The sequence below is a fragment of the Misgurnus anguillicaudatus genome, chromosome 14 (assembly GCF_027580225.2).
Source record: "Misgurnus anguillicaudatus chromosome 14, ASM2758022v2, whole genome shotgun sequence".
Lineage (NCBI taxonomy): Eukaryota > Metazoa > Chordata > Actinopteri > Cypriniformes > Cobitidae > Misgurnus > Misgurnus anguillicaudatus.
This window is the reverse complement of record NC_073350.2, coordinates 2,836,104-2,856,843: the sequence shown is the minus strand read 5'-3', so window position 1 is coordinate 2,856,843 and position 20,740 is coordinate 2,836,104. Positions and strand designations below refer to the sequence as shown.

Here is a 20,740-nt window from a genome sequence, read left to right as displayed (position 1 = left end):
CTTTTTAGTACAATTATCTTATTCTGACCACAGGATGTTGAACCCTTAGCTGGCTGTTGAACCCTTAAAAAGCCATTTTTGTAGTGTCTAGTGAGTGATTTATTTGCATTCTACACTAGTGTAATGTAACGTGGGCACCGTCTTCTAAAAATACCGATATATGTGATTAATTGCGATTGATTTCAATAATTAATCAGCATATGACGTAATTAAAAATGTAATTGATTGACAGCCCTCGTACCATCAATCACAGTGAGGACTGTATATAACTAAATCCAGGATTTCCTAAAAATTAAAAGTCCTAATTAAAAACCATGTCTATTAAAAATAGCATAAAAATATATTCTTTAAATAATTTTCTAAGTGGTATAAAAGTTTAGAAACATTTTGAATCCCCTACCCTTGCCTCACAGTGCTTCGGTCCATTGCCTGCATTCTCCCTTTATTGCATTTACACACACCAGTGAAAGAGAACAAAATTGTTCAGTAGTTGTGAAACTCCAGTAAGTCGGCTGTCAAAGCAATTTTGCTCACTTTAAACATCAGATGAAGTGATTATTTTCTCTTTAATGCAGATGATGCTGAGTCATTAATAAATTAGTTATGACAAATTATAATAACCAATGTATTTTTCCACAAGCCGGCTTTGTTGGTGATTATAATTTTCATTGGTGCTTTGATTGTAAACAAAGTAAAGTCATTTGAGTAAATAAATGGTTTTAAAGGAGAATATTAGGCTCTCCTATTTGTTCACATTTCTCCATATTTTAGCCAGCTATGGCTTGAAACAACCCAGCAGTGTATAATGGTATCAATACATGAATATATTAAAGCAAACGCTTACACTCTGCAGACAGCTCATGCGCTTCTTAGACACTATCTTGTCCAATTCTTTAACCTGCAGTGGCCAGATTTACTCCCGGTGAAATCCCAGTGCCTTTGACACCATTTTTTATTTTTCACTGTTGATGTTCCCATCAAGGGTGAGTCGAGTCGTACGCTAATGAAATCAGGCCAGATTAAACTTACTCTCATTCCATCCTAATTAGAAGTTGTGATGACTTAAAAAGGGACCTTGACTGTCTAAATGTGGAGAGCTTCTCTCGCTGACCTGCCCCTCCCGTTTTTTTTCCACGAATGTCGCACTAGATTAAATGGAAGATCTGAAAATAATACCTCTAATTAACATTCATTTGCATTCATTAAAAAAATACTCAGCTCAACCCAGCAGACCTTGATGGCTAGCTTGCGGTTTCTGTCGAGTGGCGGGGAATGTAGGAACGAGACGTGCAAAACGATTCGGGATGGCAGACGTCCATCTAAACCATCAGCGGCATTTGTGGGTGTCATACCGCTATGGAGATGAAAACATAGTCGTAAAGCAAGGACATTCATATTCTGTTCTGTCTGTGCATAATTCGGCTTCATTTAGTGGGGAATTTTATGAACAAAGGACTGTGATGGAGCTGTCATTGGTTTGGCACTTTGAATTACAGGCATGTCATCATTATTTCTCAAAGCTGCGTGGGAAGTGAATGTCAAACAGAATAAAATGCAAGACCTTGAGAAACCAAGTGAAGAGCTGTTGTACGGTTGTGGTACAGTCTTGGCTTAGTTTTTAGCGTTGCATGTTATTCTCACTCCTAAAGGCAGTGTACTCCTCACAATTATGGGTCAATGACAAGACAAGCTCCTTAAAATGTATTTATACCGTATATAAAAATATCAGAAACAATGCGTTTAAAAAGTTTTGTTTATTGAAAAAAAGACATTTTAATGACTTTTTAACACAATATTTGTTATATATCTCCTTTGAAAGGATGTGTTACATTTTTACACATTTTTGTGTTATGCTTTTAACACATTATGTGTCATTTTGTGTGGTTTTTGTGTTCAAATAAAACAAAAGTTATGTTAAAAAAGACAAAATGTGTTGTTCTAATAATCACACAGAGATGTGTTTATTCTGGGACAACACATCCCTTCTAAGAGTGCTGTGTCATGCTGATTGTTGTTTATTTGATAGTGGAATTTAAAATTATAATTATTAAAATAGTTTGAGAGTGTATAAAACTTTTGAAAGTGTAAAACCAACATTTGAGAACTATACATTTAAGATTAATAATTAAAAAATGTAAAATAACAATTATAGACCTTACCTATAACCTTAGCTTGCATTAATAAAAACTAAAATGATTAGTTTAGCAAAAGTATTTACCTTAATGTCTTTTATTTCTTTGGAGCAATCAGAGTTGCACCCTTTGACTTTCTGGTTGCACCACCTGACCTCTGCAATGAATTGACATTTTACAGACTTCTAATTGAATGCTGGTATAAGCTTTTGCCTCATAAATATACTTTTTAAATACAACTAAAATATGCTTGATTAAAAATGTTTTTTTTTTGTTTTGTTTTTTTAATTGGTTGTGAATCTTGCACAGAAAGTGTACCAGCCTACACGTTACTCTAGCTATTTTTACAGTATTTGAGAGGATATTATGTGATATCATGTTTACCGTTTATACTTGTATACTTTTTATTAAAAGGCCCATGACTGTGGTTGTACTACCTTGACATTTGAGAACATCCAGATGTTAGAAAAAAGTTTTTCAATTATCCTAACATTCCTTCAGCTACTGATATTTGTGAAATGTGTTTATAGGAAAGGTTTTGAACATAAAATAATGCCAACGTATCTTAATTTTAATTTTTAATAATTTAAACGGCATTTTAACAGTTGTCTTGATCTGCAAATTTGTATGGACAGTTGACCCAAATGCCATTTTACAAGTTCAAGATACCAAAACAAAAATTTGTATTTATTATTAGTAAAATACTGAAAATGTATTCATACTAATAAGGTGTTATAGAATAAAGTGGCACGTGTCATCTATGAATGTACCAAGTAATTTTTTTATAGTAAAAAAATGCCCTTTAACACTAAAATATTCATGTCATGTCATGGACCCATGTACTAAATACATACATACTGTAAAACCAGACTACCATTAAACTTCACAGACTGAGTAAACATTCATTGAGTTTAGGCTTTTTACACATTACATAAAAGAGTTTCAGTGTGTAGCGTCTGCATCAATGCTCATGCAGTGTCTGGATTTCAAGTGGTATTGATAGACCACATAGGTTATTTAAGTAAATACACTGAAAACTGGGCTTTAAGAAAAAGCATGCATAAAGACATGCAGCAAACATTACATACAGCATCATTTTGATGCATTTGGAGGGATCTATGAGTGATTGAAGAGTAAAGTGTTGCCTGTATGCGTTCATGCATGCGTTTGTGTGTGTATGGCAGGGATCAGAAGGAGAGGAACTGCATCGGAATAAAACATCATCTCTACTGGAAAGTCAACACCACCACCTATTGCACTGCTTAGAAAAGACAACTGTGAGTATATTGTTACAGGTATTCATGATAATGTATTGTTTTATTTAATGTTTAAAAAACATTCTATATTTAAAAACTTGAAAACAATGCATGATTTGTTGCAATCTGACAAAACATGACGTAACTACACCTGTTCTAAGTTGACAGAGTCAGCATAGTCAATTTTGAGCAAAATCCAAAATTACCACAAAATCACCGCACCCTAAAATCCCTGGTAAAACTAATAGATTTGGCAAACACAAATTCAAAAACAATATCAATGTATACTTTTTTCTTTTATTGTTTGATTTACATTCAGACTAATATAATGTTACAGACCAGATATTTTCCTCAACATTAATTTAAGACATAACAGATTATATATGCGTGAATTCTTGTCCATAGAGATATTTTTTAAAACAGATATTCTGTGTAGATATCTATATATCGTGTGCACACTGTTCAGATCTGTCAGTCAGCGTGAGGAAGTTGCTTTTGAGTCCTGTCGCTTTTAATACCTTTTTAACATTAATCAGGTTGCGAACTTTATCTCTCTTAATAATTATTTTAACATCAAGCAAGTCCTGCACTTTATGTTCTAATTCCTGCATGTTTTAAAAACGAAAGCCCAAACAGAAATTGCACGTTAATCGCATTCAAAATTTTACAGCACCAAATACTACCCACATACTATCTGCTTGCAAAACTGTCTAAAATGTATTTATTAGTTTTTAGACAAAAAATATCAAATTTAAGCTAATTTGTGCTTAAAACAAGTAAAAAAAAAACAAATCTGCCAATGGAATAAGAAATATTTTCTTGAAATTAGTGTTTAAGCACTAATAAATAATTGCTTTAAGCACTAATCTACTTATTATTTTTGTCTTAATTTAAGAATTTTTAGCTATTTTTACTGAAAACAAGACAAAAATACTAAGTAAGAAGGTCATTTTTGCAGTGTATATGCACGGAGTGACAAATGCAGGCGGAACGAAAGTTGGCGGAAATAGTTCCACCCGGACCAATTTTCACAAACACCATGCCGGTTCCGGCTGACTTCGGGCAAACTAAATCAAGGTTAATATCTAACATGTGAGCGGATTGAACGAGGCGATCAGTGATTGGCTTTTATGAGAAGAGGATGCTCATAAATAGAGCGGTAAAAGAGATCAGAGGAAGTTCAGTTGGAGTTGGAGTTCGCTCCGGGAGCCTGTTGGGGTTTGTTAGAAAATGGGGCAGGCGAGGGGAGGCTGAAAGAAACAAAACTAGGAGTAAAGGACGACCATCTGGAAGCAGCCTTCATAGAAGGAGCTGGAAAAGCCACGTTTGTCCGGCATTCGCAGAGCAGCGAAACGAAGCGGAAAACTACGGTGTTGGAAAAAGATGCGTCTGGGAAGTTTTATTCCGCTGGGAAGTTTTGATTCAGCTGTGAAGTGTTGCGGGCGAAGCATATCTATGAGGAACTGAAGATGCTGAACGGAGGTAACAAGGAAATCTGAAGGAAAAAGCGGAGGCGGAGGTGCTGCCCTAAAGTTAAAGGCCCCGTTCACATACACTCTAAGGAAGGATGTGTTAATTTTAACACATTGTTTTGTGTTAAACTATTTAACACATTATGTGTTATTTTAACACATTGTGTGTCATTTCGTGTAGAATGTGAGCTTAAATAAATGAAATGGACAACACAAGATGTGTTAAAACAACACAAAGTGTGTTATTCCAAAAATAACACAGAGATGTGTTAAGTTAAGGACAACACATTAGATGTGTTGTCCTTAACTAGACACAAGATGTGTTAATTTAACACATTCATTTTAAGAGTGTACCTACCTGTGGTCCAAGTTAAAGGCCCTGTACACCGACCTGCTGCCCCAAGTTAAAGGCCCTGTATGTCTGCCTGTTGTCAAGGTTAAAGACCCTGTATACATACCTACTGGTTGTCCAAGTTAAAGGCCCCGTATACATACTCACCTGTTGCCCCAAGTTAAAGGCCCTGTGTACCCACCTGAATGCCCCTGTGAATACTCAAGAGAGGAAGGCCAAAGGACTCGATGCTCTTTTTAATATTTAAATCCCCCTTTTTTGTGTTTTTACTATTTAATAAAGATTGTTATATTTTATTCCTCTCGTCTGTTTGGTCATTGGGGTGTTTTGGGACCTCCTCGGGGTGGAAACAAAAGGAGGAGCGTGACCTGCGACAGGGGCGGTCCGCTCCCACCTGTGACATATACACTGCAAAAAATGGCTTCCTTAGTATTTGTGTCTTGTTTTCAGTACAAATATCTTAAGAATAAAGGCCGGGGTCTACCTTTTTTCTGCGTCCGCGCAGCTTTCCAAGTTTGACACTATACGCAATACTAATGATTTCTTATTCAAATGATTACTCTACCAGGCCGTCAGGGCAGCACTGATTTGGCGAAATTTACAGTACATAAAAACATTAAGATAGGTGAAGAAAAGTAGCTGATCCACCACTGCAAACACAGTTTAAAACAAACAAGAAGAAAACAAAGAACAGGAATCAAACATAACGGTAACAAACATGCTCCACAGCTTTCTGTTCTTGGAAGAAGTAAAAATTAAAGAAGAAAAACGATAGTGTGTGTGTGCAAATGCTGTCTATTTCCTTTGTATAGTTGTTTGTAGTGGACTGTCCTGTCTAAATATTTTTCACACGCATGCGCTGTTCTACGCGGACTGTATGCACACTGTACGCGGACGACCGCGGACCTTCCTGATGACGAAAAAGACGTCATGCGGACGGAGGTCCCTAGTATACTTTCGGCTTAAGGGGGCTAATGGGGTAAGAAAAAAATCTTGAAATAAGTTTACTTTATTCTAAAAGGGGACCTATTTCATTGTTAAAAAACATTATTTTGTGTTTTTGGTATAATACAATGTGTTCGCATGGTTTATGGTTAAAAAAAAAGTCCACATACCGTACATTTTCGAAAAGTGTTAAGTATTTAACTATTTTGAAAGTGTTATTTTAACTCCGGAAAGTGTGGAGCTATATAAACTCTGAAAAAGTGTTGAAATCAAAAAATGTGAGAGTTAATTTAACACTCTACTTTTTGCTGTGTAGCTCCAGATTTTCCTCTCTTCCTGAAATGCACTGATTTTGTACAAAACTCATCATGACGCTCCTTACCATGTTTGAAAGATTCAGTTACTAACAGGAGTTAACTTACAGGCTTAGTCCAAAGCGAAAGGAATTATGATAATGTCGGCCTTGTCTACATTACCAATCACAGGAAGTAAACAATTTGTGTGTTTGTTGTAGTCCAAGAAAAGAGATTTACATTGGAGAGAATAACTTGCGTCATCGTTTACTTTTGAGTATGAACAATTTGCATATCATTAATTTGCGTCATCGTTTACTTTTGAGTATGAACAATTTGCATATCATTAACATGTACTCATACACACTTACACACCAAAGGAAATGTAAAAATGTGAATCGGCCCATAGATGCCCTTTAAACACTTTATTCAATAAAAAAATCTTACCCTATTGGCAGATTTTTTAGCTTGTTTTAAGGAAAAAATCACTTAAATTTTATATTTATGCTCATCAGGAAAATACATCTTGATTTAAGAACTTTTAGTAAGAAACACATTTTTTGCAGTGTATATCAGATTTATGTAAGGGCAGCTTTTGTTCAGACCAAGTACATAATGATTGGAGAAATCTGTTTTCTGGTTCATCTTTAGTGGACACTCAGTTCTCTTTCATTTAACAGCATGTGATGAATTACTCTGCTTGGCTCTCCCTATTTCATTAAATCAGCACAATGCTATTCATAAAACTGAGTATAAACAATACTACATTATTACTTTTGGCTCACTTTAATATTTTTGAAAATAAAATAGGAAATTATATCATACAGATCTACCACACTGTTAGAGATCAGCTATATTTTATCGTTTAATGATCAGAGCAAAGATTGATGGTCTTTGAATAAGAATGTCAACATGTCATATTGTGGGTCCTGCACACACTCTCAAAAATTAAAGGGTACAAACGCTGTCACTGGGACTATATTCTTTAAAAAGGTAATTTAGGTACAGTTGTGTACTTTTTTGAAAAGATACCGCCCCAGTGGCAGCTTTTGTGAATTTTTTTTAAGTGCAGAAGCCATGTTTCACCAGGTGTAGTAGACTGAAACTGAAGGTAACCAAGAGTGCGCTTTCCAAAAGCATTGTTGGTTGGCCATTTGAAATGTAGTTTAAGTGTGGAAATTTGTATCCTACTCTCTCTGTCTCTCTCTCTCTCTCTCTCTCTCTCTCTCTCTCTCTCTCTCTCTCTCTGTCTCTCTCTAGGCCCATGAGTTTGTAGACGAGCAGATGTATGACCAGAACTGTACAGAGAACACTCTACAGAGTTTCCCATCCCGCAGCCCCTCTCTATCCAGTCATGGGGGTTTTATCGGCACGTGTTGCTCTCGACGCTCCAGGAAGAATATCCCTCTTCCAAACTCCAGCATGTCCACCACACACACTCATATGCACTCGCAAGGCCTGCAGGAGCTAAGTGCTTTTGACATTCAGTGTCTGGATCATTCCGGCCACAGTATAAGGTCAGAAATCAAGAAGACATTACTGTATCCAGTCATTTTCATCTGCATACACTAGATGGCAGTGCAGGTTTAGGAGGCGAAAGGATTCAAAAAAGCGTCCCATTTCAAATAGTAAGATTACATTGACTTTGCGCTGCAGTGTGTTGTAGTGAGGAATAAAAAAAATCACCACATCCATACCTTAAAATCACTGGTAAACTAATAGATAAAAACAATATCAATATATGTTAAACTTTTTTCTTTCTTGACTGTTTGGTTGACATTGACAGCTTTAAGATCTGCTGTACAATGCAAGGATCTAATATAATGTTACATATCAGATATTTTTCCTCAACAGTTAACCAAACATTTACATTACAGATTATATCTGCATAATTTTTTGTCAAAACAGATATTTTTAAAACTGTAATTCTGTCAATGTGTGTATTGGGGTCGCATCTGTGTGCATGCAGATCTGTCAGTCAGTGCTAGGAAGATCGTTTTTTGAGTCTTGTCACTCTTAATAACTCTTTTAACATCAATCAGGGGTGCGTTTCCCAAAAGCATCGTTAGCCAACTACTGTCGTAAGAGATGTTGTTACTGATGAAGGTCAATCATTTTGGTTTCCCGAAACCATAGTTCAAGCGAACATTCGCAAACTTATAATATGTAGACTTACGTTGATCATGCTTTTGGACAAAATAAGCAAAAAATATGTAGTACATTCTATATGCAACATTCTAAATATATATATATATATATTTTATTTTATGTCTTTAAGTTTGTAAACAGAATTAAAACGGGCATTTGAAAACTGCGCATGTGCACAGTCCTACGGACTTTAAGACCCTGGGGAATCACTGGGAGGAGTGACGTGAGAGGGAACTTGCGCATAAATTAAATATCTTGAACATAAACAACAGATAACTAAATCACGATAACTAAATCAGTCCTCCGATGCAATATATGTTATTTACAGCAATAATCTGACATGAAATCGATTTGCACAGATTAATTAATACTTCACCTCCCACGTGACATCATCACCTATGTTGTTAAACCAACATGGTTCAAACGACGAATGTGCGACAAAGCTACTATGCTTTCGGGAAACAGTCAAGACAAGGTACTTAATTTTTCCAACTATGCATCGTACTATGTTGGTTCAGCAGCGAGTTACGTCGTTGTTCAGGAAATGCACTCCAGGTCCCAAACTTTATCTCTCTTAATAACTATTTTAACATCAAGCAAGTACTGGACTTGAATTTCTAATTCCAGCAAGTTTTAAAACCTAAATCTTAATTTTGACAGACCTAATATGTACACAACTTCAGTGAGCTGTTAACTCAAGAACCATGACAGGATCAGTGAGTCAAACTGAATCAGATCAGTTCGATTTGTGAACCAGATTAACCAATTCACATATGATTTAGCAAAAAAATGCTATGATGCTGGGTCAACAAAAAGTGGGCAAAGTTTCATGAGTAACATCAGTGAGAATAATTAATGACAAAATATTCATTTTTGGGTGAAGTATTTGTAATAAAAAACAGTGCATTAATCTCTGATTTGTCCTAAATGCTTTATTCCAGACGTTCCAGCCTCAACCTGAACCCAAATGAGATGAGTCGACTGAACAACCGAGGTCAGCAGATCACCACAGCCATCATCAGCCTCCCCTCACCGTCCTCTGATGGGTACGGACACGGACCATCCAACCTTCCTGCCACCATCAGCACCACCGCCAGTTCCAACATTGTCAAAGTGTCCGCCCTGTGACCCCTCCAACCGGGGATGGACTTTAGCATGTTAGCGTGTGGCAGAACTGTTACGACAGAGGGCTCTGACACAAACAGATTCGTAGGAACATCGTAGGGTAAAACCGTAGATGGGGGGTTGGCAGATGCAAAGAGACCAGTGCAGTTACAAAAGTTACTTCATCATGAGCCAAAAAGAGAACTGATGTGTCTCTTTGTTCGGTAATTCACTTCTAAGAGGTGACGGCAGTGTACACACCGAAATGTTAGCGCAGAGATTACGTGAAGAATAGTGTGGTGTAAAGGTATAACGATTGAAAGTGATGTTGTGTTAAAACATTTCATTTCCAAACATTTGGTTGTTCGTCAGTCTTTACGTTAGGCAAACAGCATATGCGACAATCAAAGTGATTTGATATTGTGTGATATTCACAAAGTTCCTGTGGAAATCTGTGTTTTTGAGAATATGGCTGTGTTCCAAATGGGTTGTCTATGTAGGTTTTTAAGACATCATAGATGCAGACAAAAACACAGTTTCCAAAGGCAACATCGCATGTATCCTTCGCAGAGAAGGCATCCCATAATGCATTGTGATGAGCTCTGTAAAATTACGTTGGAAAAAAGTTTATTATTTATAATCTGGGCAAGTATCAGGAAAGACTTTTGTGTAATTAAGAAAATGTTTGTTTTACCTTCTGTTTGTGTGTTTTATGCATGATTATTACCATAAGACCATCCTATCATTAGCTTAGCAACATGCTAATGCCAAACGTTGAAATCAGTTTTGTATTGTGTATTGTTTCTCGTGTCTATGTAGAACATTCGAAATAAGTCACTTTTCAGGTTCCCTAACAGTAAGGATGCTACGTAGTGTACAGGAAGAAAACTCACTAGGTTTGGAACAAGGCCTTGTCTGAAAATGTCTGGAGGAGATTTTGTGTATCACATTCAACCAAATGAACTCTGTAGAGATATTTACAACATTATTTGTTCAGCAACATCAGCAATTTTGTTCTTTGTAGATCTTGTGTTCCATTTGAATGCTCTTTCTTTACTCTACATTTCTTTCATTTATTTCCCTTTTAGATTCCTTTTCCTTGCTCTGTCTTTATTGCGAATGGAAAAACTGTGGTTGAAATTGCTAATTTTCTTTTCCTCCCATTTCCTTAGCAAAGGCTCCTAATAGTTTTTTTCTCTGTTTAGTATGTTGATGTTGCAATTTTAACAAGCTTATTTGAACAGTAATACAATATACCGCAACAGCACCTTATTAGAGATTGAGATATGACATCATTGGCTTCTTCATTGTTAAATTTGTTTTTGCCAGCTCATTGTGTCTATGTTCAATTATTTCTATTGTACAGGAGAAGATTCTGACAAATGACTGGTTAATAGGGAGATCTATAGGGTGACCACCCGTCCCGCGTAGCGCAAAACGCACAGCGTTTGAAGCCCAATTCATGCGTCCCGCAAATTGAGACCGTGTCACGCATAATCAATGCTTGCTCAAAAAAAGTTGGTCGCTCTATATCCTTCAGCCCCACGCAGCCAAACGGACATTACTAGACAGTTCAGGCTTGCTCGCCACTCGCTACTCACACGCTACTGTTGCCCCTCAGCTGAACTGCTGACAGGTTGTTGTCAACTTTTCGTTGTTGTCATGACAGCGCAGTCCACACGCAGGCACGCACGTGCATCCCTTTTAGATGCGCGCTTTCCAATTCGAAAAATGGAGAAAGAGACTGAGTCTGACTCATCATCAATTAAAAATGGAAGGTGTGGGTACAAGAAAGACTGGGAAAATAAATATTTGTGGCTGAAAGTCCTAAAGATGTTTCCAAAACCCTGAACAGTTTTTTTTCCTGCGCCTGCCTTTACTAACATGCAAGTTCACCATCCTTCCTCCCTTTTCTCGTTCCGTGAACCTCTGGAGTTGTGAGTTAAGACTTTTTTTAACGGTTTCTGTGTTGTTGAGCAACTTCAATTCCTGTTAATTCTATAATTTTATATTATAATGTATTTAAAGTGAATAAATTATAATGAAAAATAAATTAAATAGCTAAAGTAAATCGTAAGTGAAAGTGCATCTGTCAATCATTGAATGTTCAAAATATTATGAATTTTTATTTTAAAAAAATACACATTGGTTGGCCTATTCATGCGCATACATCATGTTTAGGGGAATAGGGCATTATTAATATGCCATGTACACTGCAAAAAAATGATTTTCAAGAAAAAAATGTCTTTGTATTTTTGTCTTGTTTTCAATAAAAATATCTAAAAATTCTTAAATTAAGATGTTTTTTCTTAAAGAGCAAAACGACCCAAGAAAACAAGTCCAGCTCCCAGACCAAAAATATAAAATTCAAGTGATTTTGTGCATAAAACAAAGAAAAATCTTAAATTAAGTGTTTTAGAAAAATGTTCAAGATTTTTTTGCTTACCCCATTGGCAGATTTTTTTGTTTTGTGCACAAAATCACTTAAGTTTGGTTTTTTTTGTCTAGAAACTAGGCTTGTTTTCTCGGGTCGTTTTGCTCATCAAGAAAAAGCATCTTCATTTAAGAATTTTTAGATATTTTTACTGAAAAGACAAAAATACAAGATTTTTTTCTAGAAAATACGTTTTTTTTTGCAGTGTAAGGTGGTATGTGCTAGAAATGGGTAAACCACTATCAATAAGTCGGCCCGTGGGTCGGGTGCACCGCCGGGCCAGGGAGTGTCCCACATTGTCCCTCAGAAACACACCCCTTGTCCCCCCTTGGGCTTATCAGCAGGTGGTCACCCTAGAGATCTATAAAATGACTTTAATACCGGGTTATTTTGATCATGTCGAAATTATGTGATATTGATCAGTGATACATGCATTATATGTATTTCATCCACAAACAGGGTAGACTTTGGTGTCCTATAACATTTAAAAATGTTATTACATATAAGTTCTGTATTAAAATTAGAGTTCTCAACAGGCCTGAAAATTACAACCTGACCCGACCCGGCCCGTGGCTTTTTTTTCATACACATATTATCATGACCAGCAGATGGGAATTCAAATCAACCGTTAATGTTCACGCCTTTTAAAAATGCAAACAACTGAAACAATAAACTTTAAATATATAAACACTTTCCTGACCTCTGATTTTCCCACTTCTGTAGTAGCGATGGTGAATTCATCTTCTTCTTCTCAGGTTTGGCCCTCTCCATGATGCGCGATACTTATGATTATATTTTTGACTTGGATCAAACCCGCAGGTCCTGTCGTGTTTGTCGGCCAACCCGACTGATTGAGAACTAATTGAGAACTCATTGAGAATAAAAGGCCATGTCAGTGACCTTGACCTTCTTATCTCCAACATTTATTATAATAAAACAACATTATAATTTTGACACATTCTGTTAACATGATTTGGTTCATTCAACAGCATTTGCTAATAGGATTACGAGCCTCATATAGGCTACAATAAATACCAAATTAAACAACTCTTTCATTTTGTGTAAAACCTCCTGACTGAGGTTGACAATCAAACTTTTCTGAAGGTTAAGTGAGTCCATTCACTGACCATAAGTGGAAATGGGGGAAAAGAAATTTCTTTTAAGCTTGACGTTATATTTTCTACCCTGTTAGTGGAAATTGTTCAGATTGTAATGATGAAATCAGCAAACAGGAAGTGGAAGATTTATATATCAAGTTTATTTGCAAAACAAATTCTTTGTATTTGTTTATAATTTTTTGTGTCATTTGTTAAATGTTTTGGGTTTGCATTACTGTTGAAATCTCTTTATATATTAGTCCGGTTGTCACTGCAACACACAAAGCAGATGCAATTGTGTTTGTTGGTACTTATCTCCTCATAAATAAATTCTCAATGTTCCTACTGTTTTCTATGTTTATCAGTTTCATTGTTCTCATCTGTTTTGATGTCTGGTGTGTATAAGTTGTTGTTCTTTATTTATGACTTTGTCTTGTGATATCTTCAAAGGATCTGATAAAAGCTTCAAACTGCAACCAGAAATGAATGTGTGTCCTATTGTTTCTAAAAACAAATACTAAGGGACCCTATTTTAATGATCTAAGTGCATTGTCTAAAGCGCACTGCATACAGTCTAAAAGAGTGTGTCCAATGTTTTGTGCACCTAGTGTGCAGTATAAAAGGATTGTTCCTATTCTTGTAATGAGTAATGGATGTGTTTCAGCGTAACATGCAATAAACCAATGAAAGTCTCATCTCCCATCTCCTTTAAAAGCTTGTTGCTTTCAGCCATTGAAGTAAAATCAGCAGGCTTTTAATTGCTGGAATTGTATGGACAGCGCCGTGAGTGTTTTGAAAAGATTCATTAAAAAAGGTTCTCATCTCACCATATCCAGGGGTTCAAAGTCATCATATACAATAAATCTGTGGGGTAGCATTAAAAAAAAAACATTTGAAAATACTTTCCAGGCTACAGGTGAAGCAGCTTTTTATGCCTTCTAACATTTCGTAATCGGTCCTCATTTATCAAGGCTTTGAGACAGATTTTTTCCCAATTGGTTCGTTCCGAACAGAACGTCTCAGTTACATATGTAACCCTTGTTCCCTGAAGGAAGGGAGCGGAGACGTCACGTCGTGACCGACGAATTGGGAACCGCTCCGCGGTGGCAAATCTACTTCGAGAAGCTATTAAAAAAGGCCAATGAAACTGGCATGCAGATTATTTGCACCCCCCCACCTGCAGTAATCAAATCAGCTTTTTTCGCTGAGAAGCCGGCAAAATAAAGGGGCCGGCCGACTCAGCAGTGGAACAGCAACTGTGGCGACGGGACGTGACGTCTCCGTTCCATTCCTTCAGGGAACGAGGGTTACATCACGTCGTGACCGATGAATTGGGAATCCCTACCAAAGCGCCACTGGAGCTGACCCTTCCAGTGCCTGCGTAAAACCTTCCGTCTTCACTTTACGAGAGGCGGAACCTGGGCTTACAGCAGAAGGCACTACTTGTTCCTAAACCCACGATAGTGAACTAGGCAAACTGGGAAGCGAATCCAGCCTGGGCGGAACTAAGAGACGCTGCAGAGCCAGCCCAAAGGAGATTGTATGAAGGGGTGGCGAAAAATAGCCCGTATGTCTATAACGTCACTCTCATAACTATAATATATTAAAGAGAAGCAGAGAGGGCTCTGCAAGGGAAAACGTGGTAGATTCGCTCCACGGAAAATACGCGCATAGAACACCTCACGGGGGCGCTATACGGGGGCCTAGCCACACACAGGTTTTCAGGAATACAGCTAGTGAGAGGCTGACAGCCAATGCTCCGCAACATCGACTGTAAAGGCGATGGAGGAAAGGCAAACCCTTATTTTGTGACGTTTTGACCTTACGGCCTTCCATATTGGCGCAGTCGTGCAGCACCAAAACGGAGGCTGCAAGCCGACACAGGAGCCGACTCTGACTGTTTCTACCGGTTTGAGGAGAGAACACGAGAGGATACCAGCTCAATACGAACACTGTAAAATCTGGTGAACGTGTTAGGTGTCGCCCAGCCTGCCACTCTACAAATGTCTGCTAGCGAGGAACCACAAGCAAATGCCCAAGATGATGCCACACTTCTAGTAGAGTGGGCTCTCAAATTAAAAGGGCATGGGTACCCTGCTTTTCATAAGCAAGGGCAATAGTGTTTGCAACCCAATGAGACATTCTCTGCTTGGTGACAGCTTTCCCTTTCTGCTGACCACCGTAACAGACAAAGAGCTGCTCTGAGGTTCTAAAGCTTTGAGTTCGGTTCACATATACACGCAAAGCGCGCACAGGGCATAACAAAGCCATGGCTGGGTCTGCCTCCTCCGGAGGCAGTGCTTGCAAGTTCACCACCTGATCTTAAAAAAGGAGTGGTGGGAACTTTGGGCACGTAGCCGGGCCTGGGTCTCAGTGTTACACTGGTATTGGCGGGGCCGAACTGGAGGCACGAATCTTTGACAGAGAATGCGTGAAGATCCCCTATCTGCTAAACCGAAGCCAATGCGAGGAGAGTTAGAGTTTTCATAGTGAGAAATTTGATACTCACAGAATGCAGAGGCTCGAATGGGGCGTCCTGGAGTGCTTTCAGCACCACGGACAGGTCTCAATGAGGAATAGAGGGAGGGCGTGAAGGATTCAGCCTTCGTGCGCCTCTTAAGAATTTAATAACAGGATCGTGCTGGCCCAAAGACCTATCGTTTATCGGCAAGTGGTGCGCGGATATTGCCACGATATCTACTTTAATGGTAGAAGGTGCCTCTTTTCCAGACGATGCTGAAGATATGAAAGCACGACTCTAATAGAGCATTCTTGGGGGTCCTCTGACTGTGAAGCACACCAAACAACGAACAGGTTCCATTTAAGCTTATAAGCCTGTCTAGTATACTGCGCTCGCGCCGCAAAAATAGTGTTAGATACCGCTTGCGGTAAATCACTTAGAACCTCTGCGTCCCGTCCAACGACCACACATGGAGGTTCCATAGATCGGGACGTGGGTGCCATAATGTGCCCCCTTCTTGAGAAAGAAGGTCCTTCTTCAGGGGAATCTTCCAGGGAGGGGCTGTCACGACGAGCGCAAGTTCTGGAAACCAATTCCTGGTTGCCCAATACGGCGCGACTAAGAGAATGCGCTTCTCGTCCTCCCTGACTTTGCACAGTGTCTGCGCAATGAGGCTCACTGGAGGGAAGGCGTATTTGCGTAAACCTCGCGGCCAGCTGTGTGCCAGTGCATCCACCCCGAGAGTTCCCTCGTTCAGTGAATAAAACAGGCGACAATGTGTCGTTTCTGGGGAGGCAAACAGATCTACCTGTGCTTTGCCGAAACGTTTCCAAATTAGCTGAACCGTCTGGGGGTGGAGCCGCCATTCGCCAGAACGCGCTGCTCGTGAGAGCGCATCTGCCACTGTGTTGAGCGACCCCGGGATGTGAATGGCACGAAGAGACCTCAGATTCTTCTGACTCCAAAGGAGGAGATGACCGGCGAGATGCGACAGGTGACGAGAGCGCAAACCGCCTTGGCGATTGATATACGCAACAGTCGCAATGTTGTCGGTGTGAACTAATACATCCTTGTCTCGGAGCTCGTTGCTGAAATGAATGAGAGCGAGATGCACAGCCAACAACTCAAGGCAATTTATATGCCAACGTCTCTGGAATGTCGTCCAGACACCCGAAACTTCATGCCCGTCGTACGTGGCTCCCCACCCCGTGTTGGAGGCATCCGTGCACACAATGGCATGCCTGGAGACCTGTTTTAATGATACCCCCGCTCTGAGTAATGACGGGTCTAACCACGGAGTGAAATGGAGACGGCACGTCGGTGTGATCGTTACACGGTGCGCACCGGTGAGCCACGCTCTCCTCGGGATTCGGTCGTGAAGCCAACGCTGAAGCGGTCTCATATGGAGCAGCCCAAGCGGAGTCACAGCCGCTGCTGCTGCCATATGACCCAAGAGCTTCTGAAATTGTTTCAGATGGACCATGCTCTTGCCATTGAATTAATTTAGACAAGTCAGAATGGATTGCACACGCACTTCTGTTAGATGTGTGGTTAAATCGACCGAATCCAGTTCCATGCCTAGAAAAGAGATCCTCTGCGTGGGGCAAAGTTTGCTCTTTTCCCAGTTGACCTGAAGACCGAGACGGGTGAGGTGTTTTAACACACGGTCCGTGTGATCGCAAAGCATCTGACGGGACTGGGCTATTATTAATCAATCGTCGAGATACGCTAGAATGCGCACACCGTTCTCTCTCAGGGGTTTTAATGCCCCCTCGACAACTTTCGTGAATACAGGGGGAGAGAGAGAAAGCCCGAACGGTAAGACTTTGTACTGATATGCCTGCCCCTCGAACGCAAAGCGGAGAATTGGCCTGTGTCGAGGAAGTATCAAGACATGAAAGTACGCGTCCTTTAGATCGATGGCTGCGAACCAATCTTTTGGACGAATGCATTGAAATATGCTCTTGTGCGTCAGCATTTTGAATGGCAACTTGTGAAGCGCTCGATTCAGTAAACGCAGGTCCAGGATCGGTCGCAACCCGCCGCTTTTCTTGGGTACAATGAAATAAGGGCTGTAATACCCAGATTTCATCTCGGCTGGAGGGACCGGCTCAATCGGGTCCTTCGCCAATAGAACAGCAATCTCGACACGGAGAACATGCGCGTCGGCGTTTTTCACCGTAGTAAACCGAATGCCCGCAAATTTGGGAGGGCGCCGGGGCGTAATCGTGCGTAAAAACCATCTCGACGGGCTGGGAAGCGCTTCCCACGCCCCCAGATACAGAGCGAGGGGAATTAATGGCACGATCGGAGTACCCGCGGCGAGAGGAGTGGATGTAACGGTTGCTGTGCTCTCTGTGATAACAGCAACGGAGGTGTTGTGTGGTGTGCCACTCACCTTTTTCCGCTGATGGAGGGCAGAGCTGGGAAGATCTCGATGTAGAAGACTCACCCGTCTTGACACACCCGGTGGCAAAAGAGGAGGAGGAGGACATGGGGCTTTGTGCCCCTCCGTAGCTCCCGCACTCCTCTGAAGACCTGGAGAGGGAAGAGGAATTCGCTCTTTTTGTGGTTTTGTGGGTGCTGGCTGAAAAGCCGGCAAAACAGAAAAAAACTGAAACCAAGGATTCCCCACCTGGCCCTCCTCCGGTGGGGGGAGTGGTGCCTTCACCATCTCCCGTAGAGCGATCCCCCCCATCTCCATGAGCGGGCGGGGCGGGCTGCTGGCGGCCGGTTCCTCGCTTCCTAGAAGAAGTGCCCCGAGGAGGAACGGGCGAACGCCCTCGGCGAGAGGCAAACTGAGGTGCCGACGTCAAAGGGGCAGATGTACGTTTCCGACGTGGCAGGATCTTAACAATGGCCTCAGTCTGTTTCTGAGCGGTGAAAACCGCCTGTGCAAAATTCTCCACCCTCTCGCCGAGCAGGCCGGCCTGGGACACCGGAGCATCTAGGAGCTTAATACGGTCCTGCTCCCGCATGTCGGCCAGGCACAGCCAGAGATGGCGGTCCTGGACCACCAAAGTGGACATCGCATGTCCGACCGCCCGTGGGGTGACCTTAGTGGCTCTGAGCGCCAAGTCAGTAGCCGCACTGAGCTCTTTAAATGCGGCCAAATCGTGACCACCCTCGTCCAGGTCACGCAGTGCCTGGTGTACCTGAAGTAATGCCATGGCATGGATGGCAGAGGCCGCTTCCCCACAAGCACGGTAGGCACGAAGGAGGCAGCGGGTCAGACTCAACGTCCGAGGGAGACGGCCCCCTCTCAGATGCTGCGAACGATACAGACTCCCGTGTGGTGCCAGCGGTTCCCGAGGGCAACGTAGAACACGCGCTCCCGGTCTCCATTGGCACCTCCAGCTGTGAATCAGGGTGCTGAACTTCACTACCACCGTCGGTGGACTTATTAAGCACCGTGATGCGCAAGTCGTCCTTCGCAAGCATCACGGCCGCCTTCTTAGCGCCGGATGGCTTGGAAGGGAGGCGGCGGAGATCCACCACAGTCATGTTCAGACAGATCTGACATGTACTGTCGCGAAACGCTGCCTCCGCATGCTCAATCCCTAAGCATGAGACACAACGATCGTGGCCATCACGAGGGTTCATATACAGCCCACATCCGGACGAAGCACACGGTCGTAATGTCATCCTGAAAAGGACGCACCCGACCTGTGACACGAGAGAACGGCTGCCTTTACAAAGGCACAAGTTCAAGCTCGTGTTGCTCTTTTAGGGAAATTCACTCTAGATGTAATGCGTGAGTTGATGAAGCACGCAGGGGAGAGGCAACGACACACTCAAATAAAATTCAAAAATAGAAATTAACTCATTCACCGCCAGCCTTTTTGAGAAAAGTTGCCCACCTGCATTTTTGTGATTTTAACAAAAGTTTCACAAAATTCCTTGCAGGGAAAATTATCTTCTATAAATATATAAACATACAAATTATATCAAATTAAAGAACACACCCTCTGCTTTCAAACAAACAATAAACAAACAAACAAACAAACAAACAAAATGGGGAAAAAATTTTCATTATATATTTACTTTTTCCACTTAATTTAACCACTGAAATATGGATATTTCTCTTTAAAAATACAACATTTTGAGCAAAAAGCTTAAAAAATTGTGTTTTTGTAAAGGAATTTATGTTAGAGATCAGACTCAGAATGACTATCAAACATAAAGGCAGTTAAAATAAATCATTAAATCTTTTTAATTTCCTTTTTTGATAAATTCGGTTTGGCGCCATCAAGTGGATAAAAGCGGTATTATACTTTCACTTTGAAATTCGTCCAGAAAGGCATATTTATTAGTTAAATATTAACTCATAATTAACGAGATAACTCGTCAATGGCGGTGAATGAGTTAAAGAGGTGGAACAAATGTGAGTCTCCGCTGAGGTGCTGTCTGTCCAACCAACTTCGACACACACAGAGGTCCCAGAAAGGATTGCTTCTCAAGAGCAGAATGCTGCCGGCTTCGAAGCGAAAAGCTGATTTGATTACTGCATGCCAATAATCTGCATGCCAATTTCATTGGCCTTTTTAAAAGCTTCTCGAAGTAGATTTGCCACCGCAGAGCGGTTCCCATTTCGTCGGTCACGACGTAACGTCGTAGTGACCGACTGAAAGGGAAACAGTATTTTAACGTTTCCGGTTTCACGTTTAGCTGTAATTCTGACATGCCTAAATTTGTTTCAGCATTATACATGAGTTAAGACAAGGACAATTTCTGCATGTCATTTATTGACAAACAACTTAAACAAATGTTTTTATTAGAAAAAGAATACTGTGGTATTTCGAGAGATCATTTTGTTTGTATGTGTCCTGTCAAGAACAGAAAGATTGTTTGTTTGCGTTTTGAAAAGCGTCTTTTCAAGTATGCACTTTTGAGTGCACAAAGACGGAGGACAAATTCCAAATGGCGCTTCGAAAAAAGCATAAAAAGTCGCTCCACATAAAGTGCAAATTACGTTGTTTTTCAGTGCTTTATTCACCAAATGACTACAGTATGAGACACAGTAGCGCAACTCTATGGGGGTAATTT

At 40.5% G+C, this 20,740-nt stretch overlaps 1 protein-coding gene across 4 annotated transcripts in view; it reads left to right on the top strand.

Moving 5' to 3' along the window:
* LOC129428223 (A-type voltage-gated potassium channel KCND3) overlaps nucleotides 1-11,911 on the top strand; it is a 263,984-nt gene extending 252,073 nt beyond the window's left edge. For 2 of the 4 annotated variants that reach the window (XM_055185194.2, XM_055185193.2), the window contains exons 5-8: nucleotides 3,317-3,409; nucleotides 6,138-6,191; nucleotides 7,711-7,967; nucleotides 9,540-11,911. In XM_055185194.2, the coding sequence (XP_055041169.1) occupies nucleotides 3,317-3,409; nucleotides 6,138-6,191; nucleotides 7,711-7,967; nucleotides 9,540-9,726 (591 nt within the window). In that variant the 3' untranslated portion in view covers nucleotides 9,727-11,911. The remainder of the gene's footprint in view (nucleotides 1-3,316; nucleotides 3,410-6,137; nucleotides 6,192-7,710; nucleotides 7,968-9,539) is intronic. The other 2 variants (XM_055185196.2, XM_055185195.2) reach the window with 1 other exon arrangement.
* The last annotated feature ends 8,829 nt before the right edge of the window (nucleotides 11,912-20,740 follow it).